Source organism: Lissotriton vulgaris, chromosome 1_1 (genome assembly GCF_964263255.1).
Source record: "Lissotriton vulgaris chromosome 1_1, aLisVul1.2, whole genome shotgun sequence".
NCBI classification, from domain to species: Eukaryota; Metazoa; Chordata; class Amphibia; order Caudata; family Salamandridae; genus Lissotriton; species Lissotriton vulgaris.
The window spans coordinates 1,383,955,696-1,383,981,011 of record NC_141685.1 but is presented as its reverse complement, the minus strand read 5'-3'; the positions used below and the strand labels follow the sequence as shown (position 1 = coordinate 1,383,981,011).

The window sequence follows — 25,316 nt, the reverse complement described above, 5'->3', positions numbered from 1 at the left end:
GAATGGCGGGCCTCAGCAGGGTTTCGCCTTACCCCTATAAATCCAACGACGAGGTTGTCATACCATCTCCAAAAGACAACAAGCTGAGGCCCAGATGCATTTAAGATGCATTTAAGGTGAAGTTTTAATAGCGATCACACCCAACGCGTTTCGCAGCCCCAGCCGCTTGATCACGAGTGAAGTTAAGTGTTCAAACAATAAAGTTATATAATTGCGACTCTCCAGGTACAAAATCCTGATGTTTATCAAGTCCATTTAGTGGTTGCCAATTTCATATTCAAATTGGAAATCCAAAACAGGTATCTTGCCGAGCAGATTGACAATTATGCAACCTCAGGTCAAAAACGAGTGATATGAACTGATTTATATGGATATTCACCGCGATGCGAGTGCGATATATCAAAATTGTTGTCATCAAATGAATTGTGCCCACTGTTTTGGCATTTGATTATAATTTAAAAGGAGAGTGATTTATGCTCAGGATGTGGGATTGACACGCAACCAGATAAGGAATTATGGGACACGTAGTTCCTAGTAAAACAATTATCACGAAGTGGACTGTGATATAATAACATTAAGCACTTCAAGTATCTTTAGAATGCAAACCTTTGAATTATTGAGTAAGAAATACGGTACAGAGAAAATGTTGTATCTAAAAATGAAGAAATTTGTGAGAGTATGTTTTCACTTTTTACTTTTGTCACATGACGAATGTTTTCCTTTTTGTATATAACTTTATTGTTTTAACACTTAACTTCACTCGTGATCAAGCGGCTGCGAAACGCGTTGGGTGTGATCGCTTTTAAAACTTCACCTTATATCGTTGGATATATATATATATATATATATATATATATATATATACATGGGAAAGCGGTTGCCACCGATGACCGGCATCGGTATGACTCTGAAAGCGGACTGAAAAGGGTTCGCCTACAGCAACGCGGAACCAACAGACACTTGTTAACTAACACCGCCTAATGGAGGGCTAAGAAACTACTAGTGCCTAAAAAACTACAGGATCCAGCATGCCCCGAAAAACCACGCAATGACCATTGAAGGTCTTGACCACTGGGGGTCAATAAAAGGAACTTTGGCAATCACCTGTAGTGTGGCAGTAGCAATGGTGTGAGGGGTAACCTTTGAAAAAGTCCAATGGTGGACGAAACGCGTCAGGAAATTGCCCCGCAAAGTGAATAAAATTACCTGTTTGGCAATCCGTTGGTGTGCGACTCCGTTTCCTGCGTTGGTGGGAGTTTGGTAATATATATATATATATATATATATATATATATATATATACATGGGAATAACGTAATTTATTTAGCATTATTTCATAAGGGTCATCTTTACCTTTTGCTACAGAGTTGCACTGAAGGAGGTCAGCAGAATCACCAGCGCGTCACAGCAGCGCTTCTTTCAACATCTTGCCGCACCCGCTCCGCGGGTGCCGCTTCGCTGTGTGAGGCGGTGCAGAAACAGCGTGGAGAGGAGTCCGGGGCCAGAGAGGCTGACAGGCGGTACTGGGCGTGTGTAACCAGCGGGGCTGCGAGCGTGCGGGGACTTCAATACCCAGAAGTCCCTGCAAGACCGTCCCGGTCCGCTCTCCCTGCCGGCCCGCCCCCGCCCCCCTGAGACCTGAAAAGGGCGTCCCAGCGGCCAAGCGAGTGGGTCATCTTTACCTTTTGCTACAGAGTTGCACTGAAGGAGGTCAGCAGAATCACCAGCGCGTCACAGCAGCGCTTCTTTCAACATCTTGCCGCACCCGCTCCGCGGGTGCCGCTTCGCTGTGTGAGGCGGGGCAGAAACAGCGTGGAGAGGAGTCCGGGGCCAGAGAGGCTGACAGGCGGTACTGGGCGTGTGTAACCAGCGGGGCTGCGAGCGTGCGGGGACTTCAATACCCAGAAGTCCCTGCAAGACCGTCCCGGTCCGCTCTCCCTGCCGGCCCGCCCCCGCCCCCCTGAGACCTGAAAAGGGCATCCCAGCGGCCAAGCGAGTGGGTCATCTTTACCTTTTGCTACAGAGTTGCACTGAAGGAGGTCAGCAGAATCACCAGCGCGTCACAGCAGCGCTTCTTTCAACATCTTGCCGCACCCGCTCCGCGGGTGCCGCTTCGCTGTGTGAGGCGGGGCAGAAACAGCGTGGAGAGGAGTCCGGGGCCAGAGAGGCTGACAGGCGGTACTGGGCGTGTGTAACCAGCGGGGCTGCGAGCGTGCGGGGACTTCAATACCCAGAAGTCCCTGCAAGACCGTCCCGGTCCGCTCTCCCTGCCGGCCCGCCCCGCCCCCCTGAGACCTGAAAAGGGCGTCCCAGCGGCCAAGCGAGTGGGTCATCTTTACCTTTTGCTACAGAGTTGCACTGAAGGAGGTCAGCAGAATCACCAGCGCGTCACAGCAGCGCTTCTTTCAACATCTTGCCGCACCCGCTCCGCGGGTGCCGCTTCGCTGTGTGAGGCGGGGCAGAAACAGCGTGGAGAGGAGTCCGGGGCCAGAGAGGCTGACAGGCGGTACTGGGCGTGTGTAACCAGCGGGGCTGCGAGCGTGCGGGGACTTCAATACCCAGAAGTCCCTGCAAGACCGTCCCGGTCCGCTCTCCCTGCCGGCCCGCCCCCCGCCCTCCACGCCCCTACTTAAGCTCCTTTAACTCCCGCAGCGCGGGACGCAGCGTGGGCGAAGACGGGGCAAAGACTGGGCCGTTTCAGGCCGTTACAGACCGAATAAGACCGGACCGGGCCATCCCCCTTGGTTGTGGTCCATTTAAATCACAGTACAATTGTCTTTACGTTAGGACTATATCCCCAACCTAAAATATGTCGGTTCGAGCCACACGAAGCAAAACCATAAAAAGTGGCAAAAAGGTCACTGGGACACTTGATGATTTCATCACGAGGACTAGTCTGTCCATCGACAACGAGATTACTAAGCTCCAGCACAGAGTTTCCTTAGAGCTGGAGTCTGCTAGGAAATTGTCTATAGAACTGGCACTAAAAAAGAAATCTTCCTTGGGCCATATTGCTACCTCCAAAACACCGGAGCGCGTTAATGGCCCTGTCCCCATTATCGCTTTGGCTGAAATACACTCTACTAATGAGGGGGCAGCTTCCATTGTTACTACAGAAGTAAATAGCAAACACCTACCTGATAGCATAGTTCTAGAAAACATCTTACCCTCTGAACTTCCAATTGAGTCAAATCAGGAGGCAAAAATACCGGGGGGAATTGGCTTAAGTGGTACTCAAGACAATGTTAAGCCAGCCCCCAAACGCAAACGCAAGAACCTTTCCGTCTATGCTAGAAAGAAGGCCAAGGTAGCATCAAACCAAACATTTTCGGGGGGTCGGGAACAGCCAACCATTAACACAACTACTGGGACTGATTCTATTCCATCTAATAACCAATGTAGTACGGACAATACAGAGTTTCCTAATTTGGCACCAAGCATGGAGATACCAATAGAAGAGGGTGAGAATATCTCTACATCTAGATATTCTACACAAGGGGACAGGGAAGAATTTTTGAAAATAGTGTGGGAAACGCTTAAAGTGTTGCTGAGGCCGTTAGAAGTTAGGCTAGCTGGCATAGAAAATCAATTACTTGAAGTAGAGAAGAGGGTTATAACATTAGCAAGTATAAGCCTTAATGGCAATGAGGCGCCCATACAAGCTCAAACTTTGCCATCGGCTGTTACCCCAAATACCAACCCATTTAGTGTTCTAAAACAAAAAGAAGGGGTAGCAAAAAATAAAAATGTAAACTTGAAAGTTACCACCCAAACTGCACCAACTTCTATACTTTTGAAGGGGCCACCGGCAAATGCAACCATATTACAGCATCCTGGAGCTGCTCAAAGTAACAAATCGCAGCCAGTAAATGCTTCCACTACTAATTCTATGACCACTAGTCATATGCCCACTAATTCCTCTGTCTCCCAGAAGCCTGTGGAGACAACTAGACTCAATCAGGGCCTCAATAGATCCACGCAAGACAGGTCCCAAGTGCGCAGAACTGACCCACATAACCACCAGACAGTTCATCCAAGAAATAACTTTAGGGGAGGATATATTGATTTGCCACCAGATGCTAGCCCATTTGTTATTGTCCTTACTGGTGTCCCAGAATTACAAAATCATAATGAAGAGAACTTTGCTTCACTAAAAAACAAGGTGATTTATTGGCTAAACACAAATAAACCAATTCCAAATCACATGAGAAGCAAAATTCTGATGGTACGTAGGGTGCCATGGGTCGGCCAAATGACAAAGTCAGTACCGGGTGATTGCATAGTTGTCTCCTTTGAAGAATCACATAGTGCGGAACAAATCTGTGCCTGGAAATCGTATGGAGACACATTCCCATTACAGCTAGACCCCTTTCCTTTTTTTACCCTCCTCCTATAATTCCAAAGTATGGCCCAGCCTGGAACACTCCTAACTTGTTTCATGGCTACGCACCAAATACAGCCAGACAAGCTGAACTCAACGCATGGTCTGGGGTCCCAACCTTCAACAGGTTTAGCTGTTTGGACGCAGTGGACTGACTCAAAACCATGCCTAATTGTATTCCTACGCTGTATGACCTGTTCTGCACTTTGGGAGTGGGGCTAGATCCCCAAAGATCAGGAATAACTATTTCACATAACCTAAACAGCTCTGAAGGTAATTCAGTATGTACTAGCATGCTGAAAGAACGTCATGGTGAAATTCTTAATAGTACAATAGGGGCAGTGGTATACAATACTGAGAACCAAACAGATAGCATACATTCTTCCTTGTCGGCCCCAGTAGTGCCTACTGCTAACTGTAATTACTCCGATAAAGCACTAATTCCTAAACTGAAGTTTTTATCTTGGAATATTGCTGGGGTTGGGAAAAATTTGAAGGACCCTGATTGGGCGGATTATATTGATTCTGGTGAAATCTGCCTCCTGCAGGAAACATGGGCTATGGACACCCCACATAGGATGGGTTTTAAAACATTTGACAAAATGGCAACGCAATCAGTGAGGGGAAGACCAGCCGGGGGTTTAATTATTTGGATTAAAATTACATTATCTGTAAAGGCCGAAAGTATAGATATAGGATCTCCTGATATCTTAGCTTTAAAGATCACCACTGCAATGGGGCACCAATATTACATTATTAATATCTACAATAGGCCTATAGGTCGCTCCAGAGTTTCACCCACGCTGGAAATTTTGGATTCCTTTCTAAAAACAGTAGTTGGTGATGTCCCAGTAATTTTGGGGGGTGACCTAAATTGTGATTTCGAGCCGATTCTTGGCATTACTGAAGCCCTCGAGGATGAAGACTATGCCTATAATATCCCCCAGCTCGAGACTGTCAAACACGTTAAGTGCACTACCCTAGCAGTCCAACTCCTTAGGATAACAGTCGACCACGGTATGCGAGCCTGCAATGGTCGCTTTCCTTCTGACCTATCCAAACAGCCAACCTTTGTAAAGTCTGAAAGTAGGCTTGATTTTATTGTTGTATCATTGAGCATCTGGCACTTTATGGTGGACTTTAGTGTATCTAATAGGGTTGAGAGTGATCATTTTCCCCTGGAACTCCATATTGAAGCACACATGTTCAGTGATTCTATGCCCAATGAAGATGTAGTTGAATTATGTGAAAATGCACACATCAATAACAACAGACATGCTTTAAAATGGCCGCACTTGCTATCAGATGGCAAAACCCTTGCAGCTGTTTATTCTCTCTTTGACTCGATCTTTGGCCCCATAGCTGGCTATCCTCTCCTAATTGAGAACTATGCGCACTTTGCTGAATTGCACAAAATCTTCTTTGACAAACTCAAGATTCACATGTCCAAAATGCCAAAGAAGCATCAGCAAAATATAAGGATGGGTTGCCATGGGAAGCTTTGGTTTGATCGTTCGTGTAAGATGGCCAAAAGGAAACTCTTGACTGCAATCAAAGAGGGCTCCAAACTGGATGTCAAACTTGCAAGAGAAGAATATAAGCACGTCTTACAGGATTCCAAAAAAGCCTGGGAAGAGCTCCTGTGGGCAGATATGTTGGCTGCTGCTAAAACAAACGATAATGTTGCTTTCTGGAGGTTGGTTGCCAATGGGGGGCATGCAGGAAGAGCAGTTAAGGATACGTTCTTGGATGAATTAACATGGGTAAATCACTTCACATCCTTGTATAAACGATATGACAGTGCTGCTGTTGAGGACTCATGGTCACCCCCACCTCCCGAATGCCTTGATTTCACACTGGAGGAAACAATGAAGGCAATTAACGAACTAAAAAGCAGTAAAGCCCCTGGTCCGGACAAAATACCTGGTGATCTTTATAAACATGCAATCGATGTCTGGGCTCCTTATATTAATTGTTTATTTAATGTTTTATCTGTTGATTGTTCGTTCCCTGAAAGCTGGCGTGCAGCAGAAGTGGTACTAATCTTTAAAAAGGGTAATAAGTCTGATCCCTCTAATTATAGGCCCATTAGCTTAATGGACACCCTGCAGAAGCTCTATGCCAAGCATCTGTTATTTAGAATGAATGATTGGCTGGAGGAGTCACAGATTTTTACTAAATTTCAGGCAGGCTTTAGGTCTAAGACCAGTACATTAGACCAGGTCTTTAGATTTTGTTGTATATACTGGAAGTATGTACAAATTAGGAAAGGTCATTTGTATGTAGCATTTGTCGACCTTAGAGCTGCATTTGATCTTGTTCCTAGAAATCTGCTCTGGGGTTCCTTGAAAAAAGCCGGGATGCCAGGGTGTCTGTTAAACCAAATAATTGAATTACATGCTAGGAACCATGCCAATATTAGATGGGGACCAAATGGCGAATTGTCTCGCGACATTCCAATCGAGCGCGGCGTTCGTCAGGGTTGTGTCCTGGCCCCCACTCTATTTTCTATTTTTGTTAATGATATTCCCGAACATCTAAATGCCTGTACCAACGATTCACCCCAGCTAAATGGAGAGAGAGTACCTGCGTTGCTCTTCGCAGATGATACCATCCTTATATCTCAGACCAAGAGGGGCCTCCAGATACTCTTAAACTCATTTAGTGGATATTGTGAAAAAAAAGGCCTGGAAATAAACACTAGCAAAACTAAATGCATGGCATTAAATCCTAGCAGACCAGATAGAGGGATCTTGACTTTAAATGGACAAACTCTGGGAGTCGTTGACAATTTTTCTTACTTGGGGGTGGCAATCGACTCAAAGTTAACATGGAAGGCCCAAATCGAGAAGAGTAGGGTGGTATATGCTCAAAATGCCAAACCTATAATGAGCAAATTGAATGCTAGTATGAGTAAGAGTGCAACACCTGCTCTTGAACTCTTTAAATTTAAAATCCAATCTGCCTCCTTATACGGGGCTGAAATTTGGGGTCCGTGGGCCAAAGAGTGCTTTCAAGGATTGGACAACAAATTTATGAGATCTGTTGTAAGGGTTCCTACTAGCACCCCCCTAATCCCTCTCCAACTAGACCTAAATTTTAAACGCACTGATCACTTTACAATTTTAAGACCCTTGATGTTCTGGATTAGAGTTTGGTCCACCCCAGAATTGTTGGATTATAGGAATAGTCTTCAAGAGGTATTAAACCTCGACACTTTTAACTCCATTCTATGGTTTGGGCATATACAAAAATGGTTTAAACTGCTGGGGTTGTACTCTTTTTGGGAACACCCCGAGAACCTGCCACCATTTGCAAAAACCATGGTGAAGAGAGTTTTTTGGTCCTATATGAATAACAAGGTTGTACACGAGAGCAGTACTGGGACCTTAACTAAAGAATTCCTATTGTTTAAAGATGAACCTTGTTTTGAAACATTTCTGGATGAGGTCGAGCCTCCTTTGGCCAAGACCCTCTATCTGAAATTCAGATACGGGAATCTTATGTTATCTTCCAATCTAGAACGATGGTCAAAGAAAAATATGGCATGTACAATTGATAATAACAGAAAATGTCCTATGTGCTCTACCTCCTGTTTGGAGAATGAAATTCACATGCTTTTTGTATGCAAAGCTTACATAAAAGCACGGAAAAAATGGCTAAAACCGATGTGTGCTCTCCTAGGAACTAGAAGTTGTCATACTGCATATAGGATTGTTAAAACGAATACTGCCCAGTTCATTGTGTTCAGTATTAGCAGATTTTTAACATCAGTTTTCTTTAGTCGGAAAAAATTGGGTCAAATGCTTTGAGTAAATGTGTCAGATTCTCCAAGGAGGAAAACCTGTTGTGCACTTCTGTTGCTAAATTGAATCACGCTAAAATGAATTTTTTTACTGCTAAAATGTTTTTAAGGAGATTGTTGATTGGTGACCCTTCTTAGTAAAAACGCTTATGTACGTTTCATTTTATGAATTGAAAACTGGAATCTAATTCGTTCTGAATTATGTATGTATATATATGTGTCTTTTATGGCTATTTTGCCGAAATAAAGATTTTATAATAATAAGGGTGTTATCTTATTTCTCTGACTCCATGTGTTAAAATATGTTTGAATAAGTAAGGTGTGTATAACTGTATAGTTGAGGAAATGGAGGTGTGATTGATTCTTTGCATGACTGTCTAAGTGTATGAGTAACTCCATGGATGAGTGACAATCTGTGAGTGTCTGTTTACACTGAGTGTATCTAAGGTTATATTAAAGTCTGAAGAGGTTCATCGTATTATCACATGAATGATGTCATCAGTGATGTTGTCAGAGATGTGATTTGAGTTGTCATCAGTGATGTCATCAGTGATGTCATTTGAGATGTCATCAGTGATGTCATCAGTGATGTCACTGACTATGTCATGAATGATGTAATATGTGACATCATCAGCAGTGGTTTGCGAGTGCGCGATATATAGTTAGTGCAACTAACTATATATGCGAATTTCAATGGTTTTGTGCGAGTAAATTAAGGTTTTGTAAATGCTAATCCCTAACTATATATGGTCTATAACCTATGGTTTTTTCAGTGAATATATATATATATATATATATATATATATATATATATATATACATGGGAATAACGTAATTTATTTAGCATTAGTTCATAAGGGTGTTATCTTATTTCTCTGACTCCATTGACAGGAGAGGGGGAGGTGGGGGCTTGGGCCATAGGTTTGGGAGTAGCAGTATGTAGTATGTGAGTAGTACTCTGGTAGATACAAAATGTAGTTTGTGAGGAAGATCCTCCTTTATTTATATGTGCATCTGCGATTAAAGATGAAAGTATGTAAACATATGTATGTATATATTACGGTATATTAGTCATGTTTAACACTTTGTGAAATAGTATTATGGTTAATTTATCAAAACCTAAAGAGGAACGACAAACACCTGGTGTGACAATCTTTTTTGGTACTCCGCCATGACCTCCTCCTCTGATTCCCCCAGTACCACCCTGCAAAAGTGGCCCTCATCTCTCCATAGCCAGTCTCTCACATGTATTTCATTTGTTTAAAAGCGCTGGTAAAGCCTGGCATTACTAATCCACTCAGCTATCCACTTAAAGTACAGATCTGTTTGTTGCAGCAGGCGTACTAACCCTCTATGTTACTTTATGTTACTTTTATTTTTGCAAAATGCTTCTTCTCAAGGTAGTATAAGGTGTAAGACTGCCATGAACCAACACTCTGATCTCTCTCTCTAGCAGGAACATTATTCACAAGACTTATCTTGACATTTGTATTGCTGCCTGAAAGCTTGATGCACAAGGAACTCTGAAGTAGGTGCTTTAAATCATAAGTTACTGCTAAACACAGCGCCCCTCCCCAAGGTTGGTGTCCTCCTTCCAGGTGAGCGCCCAGGGCGGACACACCGATCACACTGCCCTAAAGCTGGCCCTGAAGACAAAATTATATTATGGTCACACAGTGTAGAACTCCTCCCAATTAACACTGATGGTAGCATGTGTAACATCAATGTTTGGTGGCCCTGTTAAGAAAATAGATGTACCATTAACAAATATGTAGGTAAGAGCAAGACTAAATAGGATGCGTGCTTCGAATGTGTGAGTATGCATGCGTGTCTAGTATAATGTGCATGGAATGTGTCTGGATACAGGGTTGCTCTTGAATGGTGTGCATCTATTCTGTCAAACACTCAAAAGGTGATGAGAAGAATTTTTGCAACTAGTCTAACTGCTGGCAACTGCTTAGGGTAGAAAGCCAAACCATTGTTGTTTGCCCACCATGCCACATCAGCTAAGACACAGCCATATGCAAATCAGCCTTGGCCCTGCTCCAATGCTCCAATAAGGACAGTCCAGCCTGAAATGCCATGCCAGGTCCTCTCCAAACTGGAACATAATCAACTAAAGACCAAAGTTGGTCTATTTTGTACTTTTCGGTCGAGTGCAGCTTGGTTCAAGTGGCACAATGAGCACAATCCCACATCTGGGTCTAACCTTGACCACTTAGGGCTTTACACCAAACATACAAAAGGTGATTGAACTAATGCTCACAAATAGTCTAACTAATGGCAATTATTCTGGGTAGAATTCCAACTCATCATTTAGACTATCTTTGACAGTGATTTTTGCTCTATTTTTGCTTCAAATATTAAAAATTCATATCTCTGGTTCACATTATTGGATTTTTTTTGTTTTGGTGTCATTTTGTTTATTACTTCTTACTCTATAGTTTGACGTTGCTATGGGTTTTTTATTGTTTGGCATTTTGACTGTTTTGGTACTAGCTCCCACATCATGCACCAGTAACTATAATGTTATTTTAACCTTTGTTTTTTTTTACATTTGTATAGATCACATTTTAAATTAAACCAATAGCAAACTCTTTGCATGCAGACAACTCCTACTGTGCACAACCTTCATCCATGCACTGTGTGGATTGGCCACAGGCCCTGCCCTTCAACCAAGCCGACAAGGCCAACCAGACCATGTGCCCAAATCCCCACATGCAGGCCAACCTCTGCTGTGCATGAACTTCAGTTGTGTGCAGCAGAGGGTTGTTGCTAGACCTAGCCTTCGCCCAGACCCTATGCCCAACCCCCCCCATGCGGCCAACCCCTACATTCAATTCTCTATTTTTTTTTCCAGTGCTGCAATACTCTTGTGGCACCTGCAACGAAACCTATCACCCCATGGTTCCACAGCACTGTGCAAGCTTGCTTGAGAAAGCTTGCAAAGAATCACTGTACCATGGCGTGGAAGTTTCTACAGTGGGTCCACTGGAATACCTCTTGGAGGTCCATGACCATTTCCATGAGATTACTGTGGTAGCTGCTGCCAGATTTGTTTTTTTTTTTTATTCCTCGGGGGAATCCCTCTGTCCTCGTCCCCACAGGTGCCTTGGATAAGGGTGTCCCTACCCTGCCCCCTGTATCTAAATTTATTTTAATTTTTCAGGACACGGTGATCCTGTCCCTGAGTTCTGTAATTGCTACTGCAACATTTTTCTGAAATTAGAGTGTAAGGAATACAGTACATTCCCTGGTACCACAAGACCCCATCATCCGACAGGAGAAAAGTCAATGAGATTGGAGTATTTTTTAACATTTTTGGTTTTGTAGGACTCCAGTGAGACTCAAAAGTACAGATATCACTAACTTTTCAAATATATTAGCCCATTCATGACCAACCTGAGCACCTCTTTAAATGCAAATAACAAAAAGCATGCTTTCTAGTAAAGCTCTAATGCATTTTTCGGCCAAATTTGGTGTAAACCCGTTCAGCTTTTTTTTTTTATTAAATCATAGACGAAAGTTTCCTATGGTACTTAACATAGGAAATCGATGTTTTAGGTCCCCCCACCCTTTTTTATTGCACCCACTTGACAAATCAGCCTGAAACCTTCTATTAGGGATCTGAAAAAGTGAACTCTTTTTTAGATGGTATCATGCTCATTAGGAACAAGTTATTAAAGAAACAAAAAAATGCCTTTCCTATTGAAAGTCAGAGCTGCCCAGATATATGTGTGCAGTTTGATATTTCTTACCTTTTCTTTTTTTTTTAAATCATTCTTTATTGGTTTTATAATACAACAGGACTGCTTTAAAAGTCCCAACTAACTAGTCCGGGTGTATGCCTGGCTGTTCGAAAACACTAATCTTGTTATATCATATCACAGATTGAAGAATAAAGTAGTACACTAATACATACATTCTCACTTGCTAATAATTGAAATCTCCCATTATTTAAGAGCATCCCTCACCCCCCAACACAGACCTACCTCAAGGACATACATCATGCAACCTGGTGCTTCAGCATCATATCTGGGTGCCATAATTGTACTTCTACTCCTACCCTGACATTTCCTACCAACATGAAGACCTCGCTGTATGTCTTACCTGATAGAGCCGAGTTTCACGTATTCAGCTTTGATCACTTCCGCTGATGCGTTCTCTCTTGCAGTCTTCTCCTTCCTACATCGAAACATCTCCTTGAAACTAAAATACATAATATGCACGGTCAACAATGTTTCCGCCTAAACTACATCTTCGACTTCAAATGGTATGTTTTACTTCGTGTTGTAATATCGTTAGACTGAGTGATATCACTCTTCCAAACAGCACACGAGTCTTTACAGGAATCAGAATGGTAAATTTGGGGCATCAATGTGAATTAGGCAAATATAGGTGACACTTGTCTTGCAGATTGTTTAGACAATGAGTAGAGATACAGATAACAATTCTCTTCCCTTCATAATCACCGAAGAAAATGTCGACTTCTCTTTCTCGTAAAGGCCAAGTTCTCTGCCATTTTTCTAATTACTGCAAAGTGCATATTCCATTTGCTATACCCATGCATATTTAAGATGCCACCATGCCCAACCCCGCTATTGCTAAATTGGCCAGGCGCTACAGGCAATAGCAGTGGGATGCCGTTAGTCGCTCCCCGTGCAGGAGCTAGGGTGGGGGAGTCCCTTGTCCTTTTCTCTTCAAAGGAGGATAGCCTGTGATGACATCAGGTGGCGCCCAGAACTGCAGCACATAAGGCACCATGAGGCGAGGGATCGGCCTCTTTTTAGGTCGAGCAATTTAATGCTCGATACCTATTACATATGACCAAACTCTCTTGAACAAGCCGGATTTCCTACAATGCATGTTGTGTAATGGAGCGTAAAAGCTTCCCCAGGCCTCACTCACACCCCATATGCCTGCTCCCCCTCCCATCCGCCCCCCACACCTCGCACCAGACTCCCCCGCCGTGCTTGTGCCCTCCCACTGGCAGCCTGCGGCCACTGATCACAGTAAAGGCTTTGATCTATCTCACACCCCTCTCCCACTCCCTCCCCCCACTTGCTCCTACTGACCATGTAAAGGGGACGACACTGGAACAATGGCTGCCTCACCAGGAATGGCCTTCTGTCGACCCCTTCTTACATCCTCCAGACATGGCTGAGGCAGCTTCTTCCTGCAGTTTGTTCTAAGGTCCATGCACACCACAATTTCGCCTTGCTTTGTTGTATTTTCCCATTGTTAATGTTCACATATGTTCGCAATTCGCCATGTGCCTTTCGTTTCTGTCTCACTCTCTCCTACCGCTTCACTGTCTTGGCCTCTCCACTCTTCCTCTATTTCTGTCTCACTCTCTCCTGCCCCTTCCCTATCTTGGCCTCTCCACTCTTCCTTTGTTTCCGTCTGACTCTCTCCTGCCCCTTCACTGTCTTGGCCTCTCCACTCTTCCTCTGTTTCTGTCTCACTCTCTTCTGCCCCTTCACTGTCTTGGCCTCTCCACTCTTCCTCTATTTCTGTCTCAATCTCTCCAGCCCCTTCACTGTCTTGGCCTCTCCACTCTTCCTCTGTTTCTGTCTCACTCTCTCCTGCCCCTTCACTGTATTGGCCTCTCCACTCTTCCTCTATTCCCGTCTCACTCTCTCCTGCCCCTTCACTGTCTTGGCATCTCCACTCTTCCGTTGTTTCTGTCTCACTCTTTCCTGCCCTTTCACTGTCTTGGCCTCTCCACTCTTCCTCTATTTCTGTCTCACTCTCTCCTGTCCCTTCACTGTCTTGGCCTCTCCACTCTTCCTCTATTTCTGTCTCACACTCGCCTGCCCCTTTCCTGTCTTGGCCTCTCCACTCTTCCTCTGTTTCCGTCTCACTCTCTCCTGCCCCTTCACTGTCTTGGCCTCTCCACTCTTCCTCTATTTCTGTTTCACTCTCTCCTGCCCCTTCACTGTCTTGGCCTCTCCACTCTTCCTCAAATTCGGTCTCACTCTCTCCTGCCCCTTCACTGTCTTGGCCTCTCCACTCTTCCTCAGTTTCCTTCTCACTCTCTCCCGCCCCTTCACTGTCTTGGCCTCTCCACTATTTCCATCTCACTCTCTCCTGCCCCTTCACTGTCTTGGCCTCTCCACCCTTCCTCAGTTTACGTTTCACTCTCTCCTGCCCCTTCACTGTCTTGGCCTCTCCACTCTTCCTCTATTTCTGTCTCACTCTCTCCTGCCCCCTCACTGTCTTGGCCTCTCCACTCTTCCTCGATTTCTGTCTCACTCTCTCCTGTCCCTTCACTGTCTTGACCTCTCCACTCTTCCTCTATTTCTGTCTCACTCTCTCCTGTCCCTTCACTGTCTTGGCCTCTCCACTCTTCCTCTATTTCTGTCTCACTCTCTCCTGCCCCTTCACTGTCTTGGCCTCTCTACGCTTCCTCTATTTCTGTCTCACTCTCTCCTGCCCCTTCCCTGTCTTGGCATCTCCACGCCTTCTCTGTTTCCGTCTCACTCTCTCCTGCCCCTTCACTGTCTTGGCCTCTCCACTCTTCCTCTATTTCTGTTTCACTCTCTCCTGCCCCCTCACTGTCTTGGCCTCTCCACTCTTCCTCAGTTTCCGCCTCACACTCTCCTGCCCCTTCACTGTCTTGGACTCTCCGCTCTTCCTCAGTTTCCGCCTCACTCTCTTCTGCCCCTTCACTGTCTTGGCCTCTCCACTCTTCCTCCATTTCTGTCTCACTCTCTCCTGCCCCTTCACAGTCTTGGCCTCTCTACTCTTCCTCTATTTCTGTCTCACTCTCTCCTGCCCCTTCCCTGTCTTGGCCTCTCCACTCTGCCTCTGTTTCCATCTCACTCTCTCATGCCCCTTCACTGTCTTGGCCTCTCCACTCTTCCTCAGTTTCCGTCTCACTCCCTCCTGCCCCTTCACTGTCTTGATCTCTCCACTCTTCCTCTATTTCTGTCTCACTCTCTCCTGCCCCTTCACTGTCTTGGCCTCTCCACTCATTCTCTATTTCTGTCTCACTCTATCCTGCCCCTTCACTGTCTTGACCTCTCCACGCTTCCTCTTTTTCTGTCTCACTCTCTCCTGCCCCTTTACTGTCTTGGCCTCTCCACTCTTCCTCAGTTTCCGTCTCACTCTCTCCTGCCCCTTCACTGTCTTGGCCTCTCCACGCTTCCTCTATTTCTGTCTCACTCTTTCCTGGCCCTTCACTGTCTTGGCCTCTCCACTCTTCCTCTATTTCCGTCTCACTCTCTCCTGTCCCTTCACTGTCTTGCTTCTATTTATTGTATTTGCACAAATCTAATATCTTGGTCTATTCCTTTTCAATAATCAGGCATTTTTTGTTTATTAGGTGTTTATGTTTTTGATGGGTTTATTTATAGGCACTTTCTATCTATTTAGCTAGCTATCACTCTATCTATCTATCGCACTCACTCTATCTATCGCACTCACTCAGCACCACCACTCAGGGGCACCACAGATATCAATCTGTGCAACCATTAAACAACAACTGGTTCAAATATGTTCTCTCAATGTCTCAAACTTTATTACAAATGTCACAAAAAGATGTTAATATTTCACTTCTGTTCTTGTTTTTGAGTGATTCTAAATTCTGTCAGTCATGGCTGCCAAGTGTATAGCTGTGAGGATTGACAGGCAAGGGTGTTAAAGAATAAAAGGAATTTTAGTAAAGTTGCTTAAACAGCAGTAGTTATGCACAAGGTTGTTACTGATATGCATATGTTTTCATATAAGTGCATTGATTTATCATCTCTGTGTTTTCATATCATTGAAATCTCTGAGGCATTTTAGCATGAGTGAACATTAATTGGTTAAATACATGTGGAAATATACTAGTTTCAGCTAAATTTTTTAACTAAACCCCAAATAAATATGGATAAATACAGATAACACTAGCAAAAAATAAACATGGATAAATACAGACGGAAAAGTCAAAAAAATAAATACCATAAAACCGGGAGCCCTACACATAATTACACTGCACTCAATGCAACATACACTGCAAATACAACTCAGTGCCGCATAATTACACGCCACATAATTACACTGCACTCAATGCAACATACACTCCAAATACCACTCAGTGCCACATAATTACACGCCACATAATTACACTCTATTGAATGAAACACACACTCCACACAATACCACTCAGTACCACATAATTACATGCCACATAATTACACTGCACCAATGCACCATACACTCCACACAATACCACTCAGTGCCACATAATTACACGCCACATAATTACACTCTACTGAATACAACATACACTGCAGACAATACCACTCAGTTCCACATAATTATATGCTACATATTTACACTGCGCTCAACGCAACATACACTCCAAATACCACTCAGTGCCACATTATTACACACGACATAATTACACTGCACTCAATGCGACATACACTCCAAATACCACTTAGTGCCACATTGATACATGCCACATATTTACACTGCACTCAATGCGATATGCACTCCAAATACCACTCAGTGCCACATAATTACAAAAACGATGGATTTGGGCCCAGATCTTTTGACTGGGGGAGTGTGTGACATTGATCCACATTCAGTCCATCACTTGTTGTTTTTGCAATTGCCGCCCTAAGTGCGCTGGGGATGCCCAGACGTGGGTCCCAGGCACTCCACACCACTTGGAGTCAAGCTAGCCGGGCTGATGAGAGGTGCTACCTCGAAACCGGTCCGGTCCTCGGATGCTTGATTCCGTTCTGGGAAGGACATGGCTTTTGTAGTTCGGACTGGACTGTTCCCATGGGGCAACAGGGTCAGAGCTGATTTGCATATCGCCATTGTCTAACCCAGGGTGGTGTGGAGTGCAAAAAAACGATGGATTTGGGCCCAGATCTTTTGACTGGGGGAGTGTGTGACATTGATCCACATTCAGTCCATCACTTGTTGTTTTTGCAATTGCCGCCCTAAGTGCGCTGGGGATGCCCAGACGTGGGTCCCAGGCACTCCACACCACTTGGAGTCAAGCTAGCCGGGCTGATGAGAGGTGCTACCTCGAAACCGGTCCGGTCCTCGGATGCTTGATTCCGTTCTGGGAAGGACATGGCTTTTGTAGTTCGGACTGGACTGTTCCCATGGGGCAACAGGGTCAGAGCTGATTTGCATATCGCCATTGTCTAACCCAGGGTGGTGTGGAGTGCAAAAAAACGATGGATTTGGGCCCAGATCTTTTGACTGGGGGAGTGTGTGACATTGATCCACATTCAGTCCATCACTTGTTGTTTTTACATAATTACATGCCACATAATTACACTGCACTCAATGCAACATACATTCCAAATACCACTCAGTGCCACATAATTACCCTTCACATAATGACACTGCACTCAATGCAACATACACTCCAAATACCACTCAGTGCCACATAATTACACACTACATAATAACACTGCACTCAATGCAACATACACTCCAAATACCACTCATTACCACATAATTACACGCCACATATTTACACTGCACTCAATGCGACATACACTCCAAACAATACCATTCAGTGGCACATAATTACATGCCACACAATTACACTCTACTGAATACAGCATACACTCCACACAATACCACTCAGTGCCACATAATTATATGCTACATAATTACACTGCGCTCAATGCAATATGCACTCCAAATACCAATCAGTGCCACATAATTACACACCACATAATTACACTCTACTGAATGCAACACACACTAAACACAATACCACTCAGTGCCACATAATTATATGCTACATGATTACAATGCATCATACACTCCAAACAATACCACTCAGTGCCACATAGTTACACGCCACATAATTACGCTGCACTCAATGCAACATACACTCCACACAATTCCACTCAGTGCCCCAAAATTGTATGCTACATAATTACAATGCACTCAATGCAACATACACTACAAACAATACCACTCAGTGCCACATAATTAGACTCCACACAATTACACTCTACTGAATACAAAATACACTCCAAACAATACCATTCAGTGACACATAATTACACGCCGCATAATTACATTGCACTCCATGCAACATTCACTCCAAATACTACTCAGTGCCACATAGTTACACGCCACATAATTACATTGCACTCAATGCAACATACACTCCAAATACCACTCAGTGCCACATAATTACACACCACATAATAACATTGCACTCCATGCAACATACACTCCAAATACCACTCAGTGCCACATAGTTACATGCCACATAATTACACTGCCCTCAATGCAACATACACTACGATTACCACTCAGTGCCACATAGTTACACGCCACATAATTACGCTGCACTCAATGCAACATACACTCCACACAATTCCACTCAGTGCCACATAATTATATGCTACATAATTACACTGCACTCAACGTAACATACACTCCAAATACCACTCAGTGCCACATAATTACCCGACACATAATGACACTGAACTCAATGCAACATACACTCCAAATACCACTCAGTGCCACATAAGTATATGCTACATATTTACACTGCGCTTGACGCAACATACACTCCAAATACCACTCAGTGCCACATAATTACACGCCACATAATTACACTCTACTGAATACAACATACACTGCAGACAATACCACTCAGTTCCACATAATTATATGCTACATATTTACACTGCGCTCAACGCAACATACACTCCAAATACCACTCAGTGCCACATTATTACACACGACATAATTACACTGCACTCAATGCGACATACACTCCAAATACCACTTAGTGCCACATTGATACATGCCACATATTTACACTGCACTCAATGCGACATGCACTCCAAATACCACTCAGTGCCACATAATTACATGCCACATAATTACACTGCACTCAATGCAACATACATTCCAAATACCACTCAGTGCCACATAATTACTCTTCACATAATGACACTGCACTCAATGCAACATACACTCCAAATACCACTCAGTGCCACATAATTACACACTACATAATAACACTGCACTCAATGCAACATACACTCCAAATACCACTCATTACCACATAATTACACGCCACATATTTACACTGCACTCAATGCGACATACACTCCAAACAATACCATTCAGTGGCACATAATTACATGCCACACAATTACACTCTACTGAATACAGCATACACTCCACACAATACCACTCAGTGCCACATAATTATATGCTACATAATTACACTGCGCTCAATGCAATATGCACTCCAAATACCAATCAGTGCCACATAATTACACACCACATAATTACACTCTACTGAATGCAACACACACTAAACACAATACCACTCAGTGCCACATAATTATATGCTACATGATTACAATGCATCATACACTCCAAACAATACCACTCAGTGCCACATAGTTACACGCCACATAATTACGCTGCACTCAATGCAACATACACTCCACACAATTCCACTCAGTGCCCCAAAATTGTATGCTACATAATTACAATGCACTCAATGCAACATACACTACAAACAATACCACTCAGTGCCACATAATTAGACTCCACACAATTACACTCTACTGAATACAAAATACACTCCAAACAATACCATTCAGTGACACATAATTACACGCCGCATAATTACATTGCACTCCATGCAACATTCACTCCAAATACTACTCAGTGCCACATAGTTACACGCCACATAATTACATTGCACTCAATGCAACATACACTCCAAATACCACTCAGTGCCACATAATTACACACCACATAATAACATTGCACTCCATGCAACATACACTCCAAATACCACTCAGTGCCACATAGTTACATGCCACATAATTACACTGCCCTCAATGCAACATACACTACGATTACCACTCAGTGCCACATAGTTACACGCCACATAATTACGCTGCACTCAATGCAACATACACTCCACACAATTCCACTCAGTGCCACATAATTATATGCTACATAATTACACTGCACTCAACGTAACATACACTCCAAATACCACTCAGTGCCACATAATTACCCGACACATAATGACACTGAACTCAATGCAACATACACTCCAAATACCACTCAGTGCCACATAAGTATATGCTACATATTTACACTGCGCTTGACGCAACATACACTCCAAATACCACTCAGTGCCACATAATTACACGCCACATAATTACACTCTACTGAATACAACATACACTGCAGACAATACCACTCAGTTCCACATAATTATATGCTACATATTTACACTGCGCTCAACGCAACATACACTCCAAATACCACTCAGTGCCACATTATTACACACGACATAATTACACTGCACTCAATGCGACATACACTCCAAATACCACTTAGTGCCACATTGATACATGCCACATATTTACACTGCACTCAATGCGACATGCACTCCAAATACCACTCAGTGCCACATAATTACATGCCACATAATTACACTGCACTCAATGCAACATACATTCCAAATACCACTCAGTGCCACATAATTACTCTTCACATAATGACACTGCACTCAATGCAACATACACTCCAAATACCACTCAGTGCCACATAATTACACACTACATAATAACACTGCACTCAATGCAACATACACTCCAAATACCACTCATTACCACATAATTACACGCCACATATTTACACTGCACTCAATGCGACATACACTCCAAACAATACCATTCAGTGGCACATAATTACATGCCACACAATTACACTCTACTGAATACAGCATACACTCCACACAATACCACTCAGTGCCACATAATTATATGCTACATAATTACACTGCGCTCAATGCAATATGCACTCCAAATACCAATCAGTGCCACATAATTACACACCACATAATTACACTCTACTTTTATTTATTTATTTGAGGTATTTGTAGAGCGCAGCATTCATCCCAAGGGATATCAAGGCGCTTAATGAGAAAGGGCTGCTGAGGTTTGGACCGGGGGTTTATTATTTGGGGAAGAGATGAGTTTTGAGTTTTTGCCTGAATACAAGGAGGTTCGTGGTGTGTCTCAGATCCGCCGGTAGTTCATTCCAGCGTTTGGCCGCCAAATGCGAGAAGGCTCGTCCTCCTGTTCTTGTTTTGTAGATACGCCTGGGTTTTGCTAGGGCTGAATTAGTGGATCTTAAGTTTCGGTTTGGAATGTAAAATTCAATTTTCCCTTGCAGGATAGTAGGGCCTGTTTTATGGAGGGTTTTGTGCGCATGACAGAGTAGTTTGAATGTGGCGCGCTGGCGCATCGGCAGCCAGTGGAGTTGTTTTAAGCATGCCGATGCTGAGTCCCTTTTGCCTTTGTTACATACCAGCTTGGCAGCCTGGTTTTGCAGGACCTGGAGGCGAGAGAACAACTGCTCGTTCATTCCTTCGAATAGAGCATTGCCGTAATCCAGGCGGCTAACTAGGAGGGCCTGTGTGATTGTGCGACGACAGTCCAGTGGGATCCATTTGAAGATCTTAGCGAGGAGTTTCAGGATTGCAAATCCCTTACCCCAAAGTGTGCGTACGTGGTCCTTCATGGATAGTGCGTCATCCATCATGACACCCAGATTCCTGGCGTGTTGTTTCGGGGCGGGGGCTGTCCCCAGAGCCGGTGGCCACCAAGAATCATTCCATGATAGTTTAGCTCCTCCGAACAGTAGAATTTCGGATTTTCCGGCGTTGAGCTTAAGACAGTGATTACGCATCCAGTCGGCCATTTCGGAGAGGCAGCTGTGGAGTTTATTTTTAGTTGTTTCTAGTTTCTCCGATCTTTCATCCAAGGTCACCATCAGCTGCGTGTCGTCGGCATATGAGCAAATGCCGATGCCCCACTTTCTCCCGATGTCGGCCAGAGATGATACATAGGCATTGAAGAGAGTGGGGCTTAGGGAAGCCCCTTGTGGGACTCCGCAACTGATGGGGCGGGGTTCAGAATGGAATTGGCCCATGTGCACTGCCTGGGTGCGGTTGCACAGGAAGGATTCGATCCATTGCAACGCTGTGCCTTGTATACCTTTGCACCGGAGGATGTTCAGTAGGCATTTGTGTGAAACAGTGTCGAACGCTGCCGACAGGTCTAACAGTATCAGAGCCACCGAACCCCCTTGGTCAGTGATGCATCTGACGCTGTCCGACACTGCCAGCAGCGTGGCCTCGGTGCTATTGTTGGATCTGAAGCCGGTTTGGGTAGGGTCCAGAAGCAAGTTGTCCTCAAGATATTTGGATAACTGTGAGTTAACCAACACACTAAACACAATACCACTCAGTGCCACATAATTATATGCTACATGATTACAATGCATCATACACTCCAAACAATACCACTCAGTGCCACATAGTTACACGCCACATAATTACGCTGCACTCAATGCAACATACACTCCACACAATTCCACTCAGTGCCCCAAAATTGTATGCTACATAATTACAATGCACTCAATGCAACATACACTACAAACAATACCACTCAGTGCCACATAATTAGACTCCACACAATTACACTCTACTGAATACAAAATACACTCCAAACAATACCATTCAGTGACACATAATTACACGCCGCATAATTACATTGCACTCCATGCAACATTCACTCCAAATACTACTCAGTGCCACATAGTTACACGCCACATAATTACATTGCACTCAATGCAACATACACTCCAAATACCACTCAGTGCCACATAATTACACACCACATAATAACATTGCACTCAATTTAACATACACTCCAAATACCACTCAGTGCCACATAGTTACATGCCACATAATTACACTGCCCTCAATGCAACATACACTACGATTACCACTCAGTGCCACATAGTTACACGCCACATAATTACGCTGCACTCAATGCAACATACACTCCACACAATTCCACTCAGTGCCACATAATTATATGCTACATAATTACACTGCACTCAACGTAACATACACTCCAAATACCACTCAGTGCCACATAATTACCCGACACATAATGACACTGAACTCAATGCAACATACACTCCAAATACCACTCAGTGCCACATAAGTATATGCTACATATTTACACTGCGCTTGACGCAACATACACTCCAAATACCACTCAGTGCCACATAATTACACGCCACATAATTACACTGCACTCAATGCAACCTACACTCCAAATACCACTCATTGCCACATAGTTACATGCCACATAATTACACTCTATTGCATCCCCACAGCATCACTCAGCACCACCACATCATCACTCAGGGGCACCACAACATCACTATGCACTACCACAGCATCACTGAACGCCACAGCATCACTCGTCGCATCCACAACATCACTCAGTGCCACCACAGCATCAATCTCTGCAACCATTCAACAACAACTGCTGCAAATATATTCTCTCAATGTTTCAAGCTTTATTCGAAATGTCACAAAAAGATGTTAATATTTCACTTCTGTTCTTGAATTTTCGTCACAATAAAATACACTGAACATAATCTTCACAAAAGTTATTTACAAAAGTTTAAGCTATTGCCATTATAAATTACAATAACTTTTATTTAAGTAATAATTATTTAAAAAATTAAAAGCAATTGTTATTTGTAATATCAATACATCTAAGTCACGTAAATACAACACATATTGCATTACAAAGGCTATAGGTGTCACATTTGCGAAAGGGAAAAGTATTGGCATTGTAAATGACAAAGCTATTAATTTCGCTATTTTCATAACCAACACATAAATAAAAAAATTGTCATTTACAATACCAATAGCTCAAACTTTCCTAATGCGAGACCTATTGCATTGCAAATGCTTGTTCTCTCTGCTGAGAACCAGGGTTCAACATACCACATCAAACACTCACCCAAACACCCTTGAAAGAGGCAGAATTGGCGAAAATTCTTGTAGCAGAAAAAGACGCCTACCCAAAATTTTAGACTGATTTACTGAACCTACACCCTGGAATGGTGTTGATTTGTGTGGGCACTGGGCAGAAAGGAAGGGGGACTGACCTGCTGGTACACTGGACCTTTCTGCCCTACCCTAGGAGGCCTGGAGTTTAACATTCTGGGGGATTTGCCTGGTGACACGGGCTCCATCAGGTCAGAAGCACTATGGGGTGCCCTGGAGTATGTGTTGGTATGCAATTGCAGATATTGTCCATCGCTCTGAGTGATCGAGGGGACGTTGCCAGTAAGGTATGCCCCGAATGCCCTTAGTTGAGGATGTGGGCGATGGATTAGGAAAGTATCCAGCTGGACCTTTCGCATTCTGAAGAGTTGCGCTATTATGGAATATGGAGATAAATGTTGTCTTGCTTGCGCAAACTGTGAGCTGGTTTGCTGATGTTACGTACTGGATTCTCATAACAATAATATTTATGTCTTCTGCTGCTCTTACATCCTGTATTCTCATGACAATGATTTCTGCTTAACTATGGTGTCATTTTCCAACGATATCACATGAAGATGTGATTAAAATCTTCGCCCTTGGTTAAACCACACTAATCTCAGTTGTCTATGTCATTGGGAGTTGTTTCAGTGGGGAGCAACGACTTGCATGTTGAGAGCGCACTATGCCATTGTTGCAGTGATAGCAACACACCCTTGGTACACGCCGGTGTTCTTTGGTGTATTTAGAGACAGATCTGAAGACGCTTGATTTGCATCAATGGTCCTGGATTGGAAATTAATTTCTTAAACACAAATGTCAAACGTCATCTCTTTTTTGTCATGCTCGTTGTTGAAGAATAGTATTTGCACAGATTAGAACCTAGTCTATTCAGAGCACCACAAAAAGCCAGCCACTGCCCAACCCAACAGCCTTCTTGTAAGGAGACCTACTTACAAAGATGCTCTGTGGTGTTTATGTAGGCAGGAGTGTTTTTTCCCTTTTGAAAAACTTGCGTTACATATGCTTGCAATTAAAAAAAAAATGAACCTGTTCACCAGCTGGTAAAAGGCAGACTTTTTGTTTTTTGCAAAGCTTGCTAAGGACTAGGACTTATTTTTTCATAATCTTACTTTGAACCAAAGCAAAGGAATGAATTGCAGAAAAGAGAAAAATATGGAGGAAGTTGAAAGTGAAGAAAACAGTGACACAGGGAGCTAGCAGGAATGTAGTATAAGCTGCAAGTCAGATAATGAAGT

The 25,316-nt window shown here is 43.6% G+C and overlaps 1 protein-coding gene across 2 annotated transcripts in view; it reads right to left on the bottom strand.

Annotated features, from left to right (window-relative positions):
* Window positions 1-25,316, bottom strand: part of SLC13A1 (solute carrier family 13 member 1) — a 309,760-nt gene that overhangs the window by 86,924 nt on the left and 197,520 nt on the right. For both annotated transcript variants that reach the window (XM_086966833.1, XM_086966838.1), the window contains one exon: window positions 12,297-12,395. In XM_086966833.1, coding sequence (XP_086822959.1) covers window positions 12,297-12,395 — 99 coding nt within the window. The remainder of the gene's footprint in view (window positions 1-12,296; window positions 12,396-25,316) is intronic.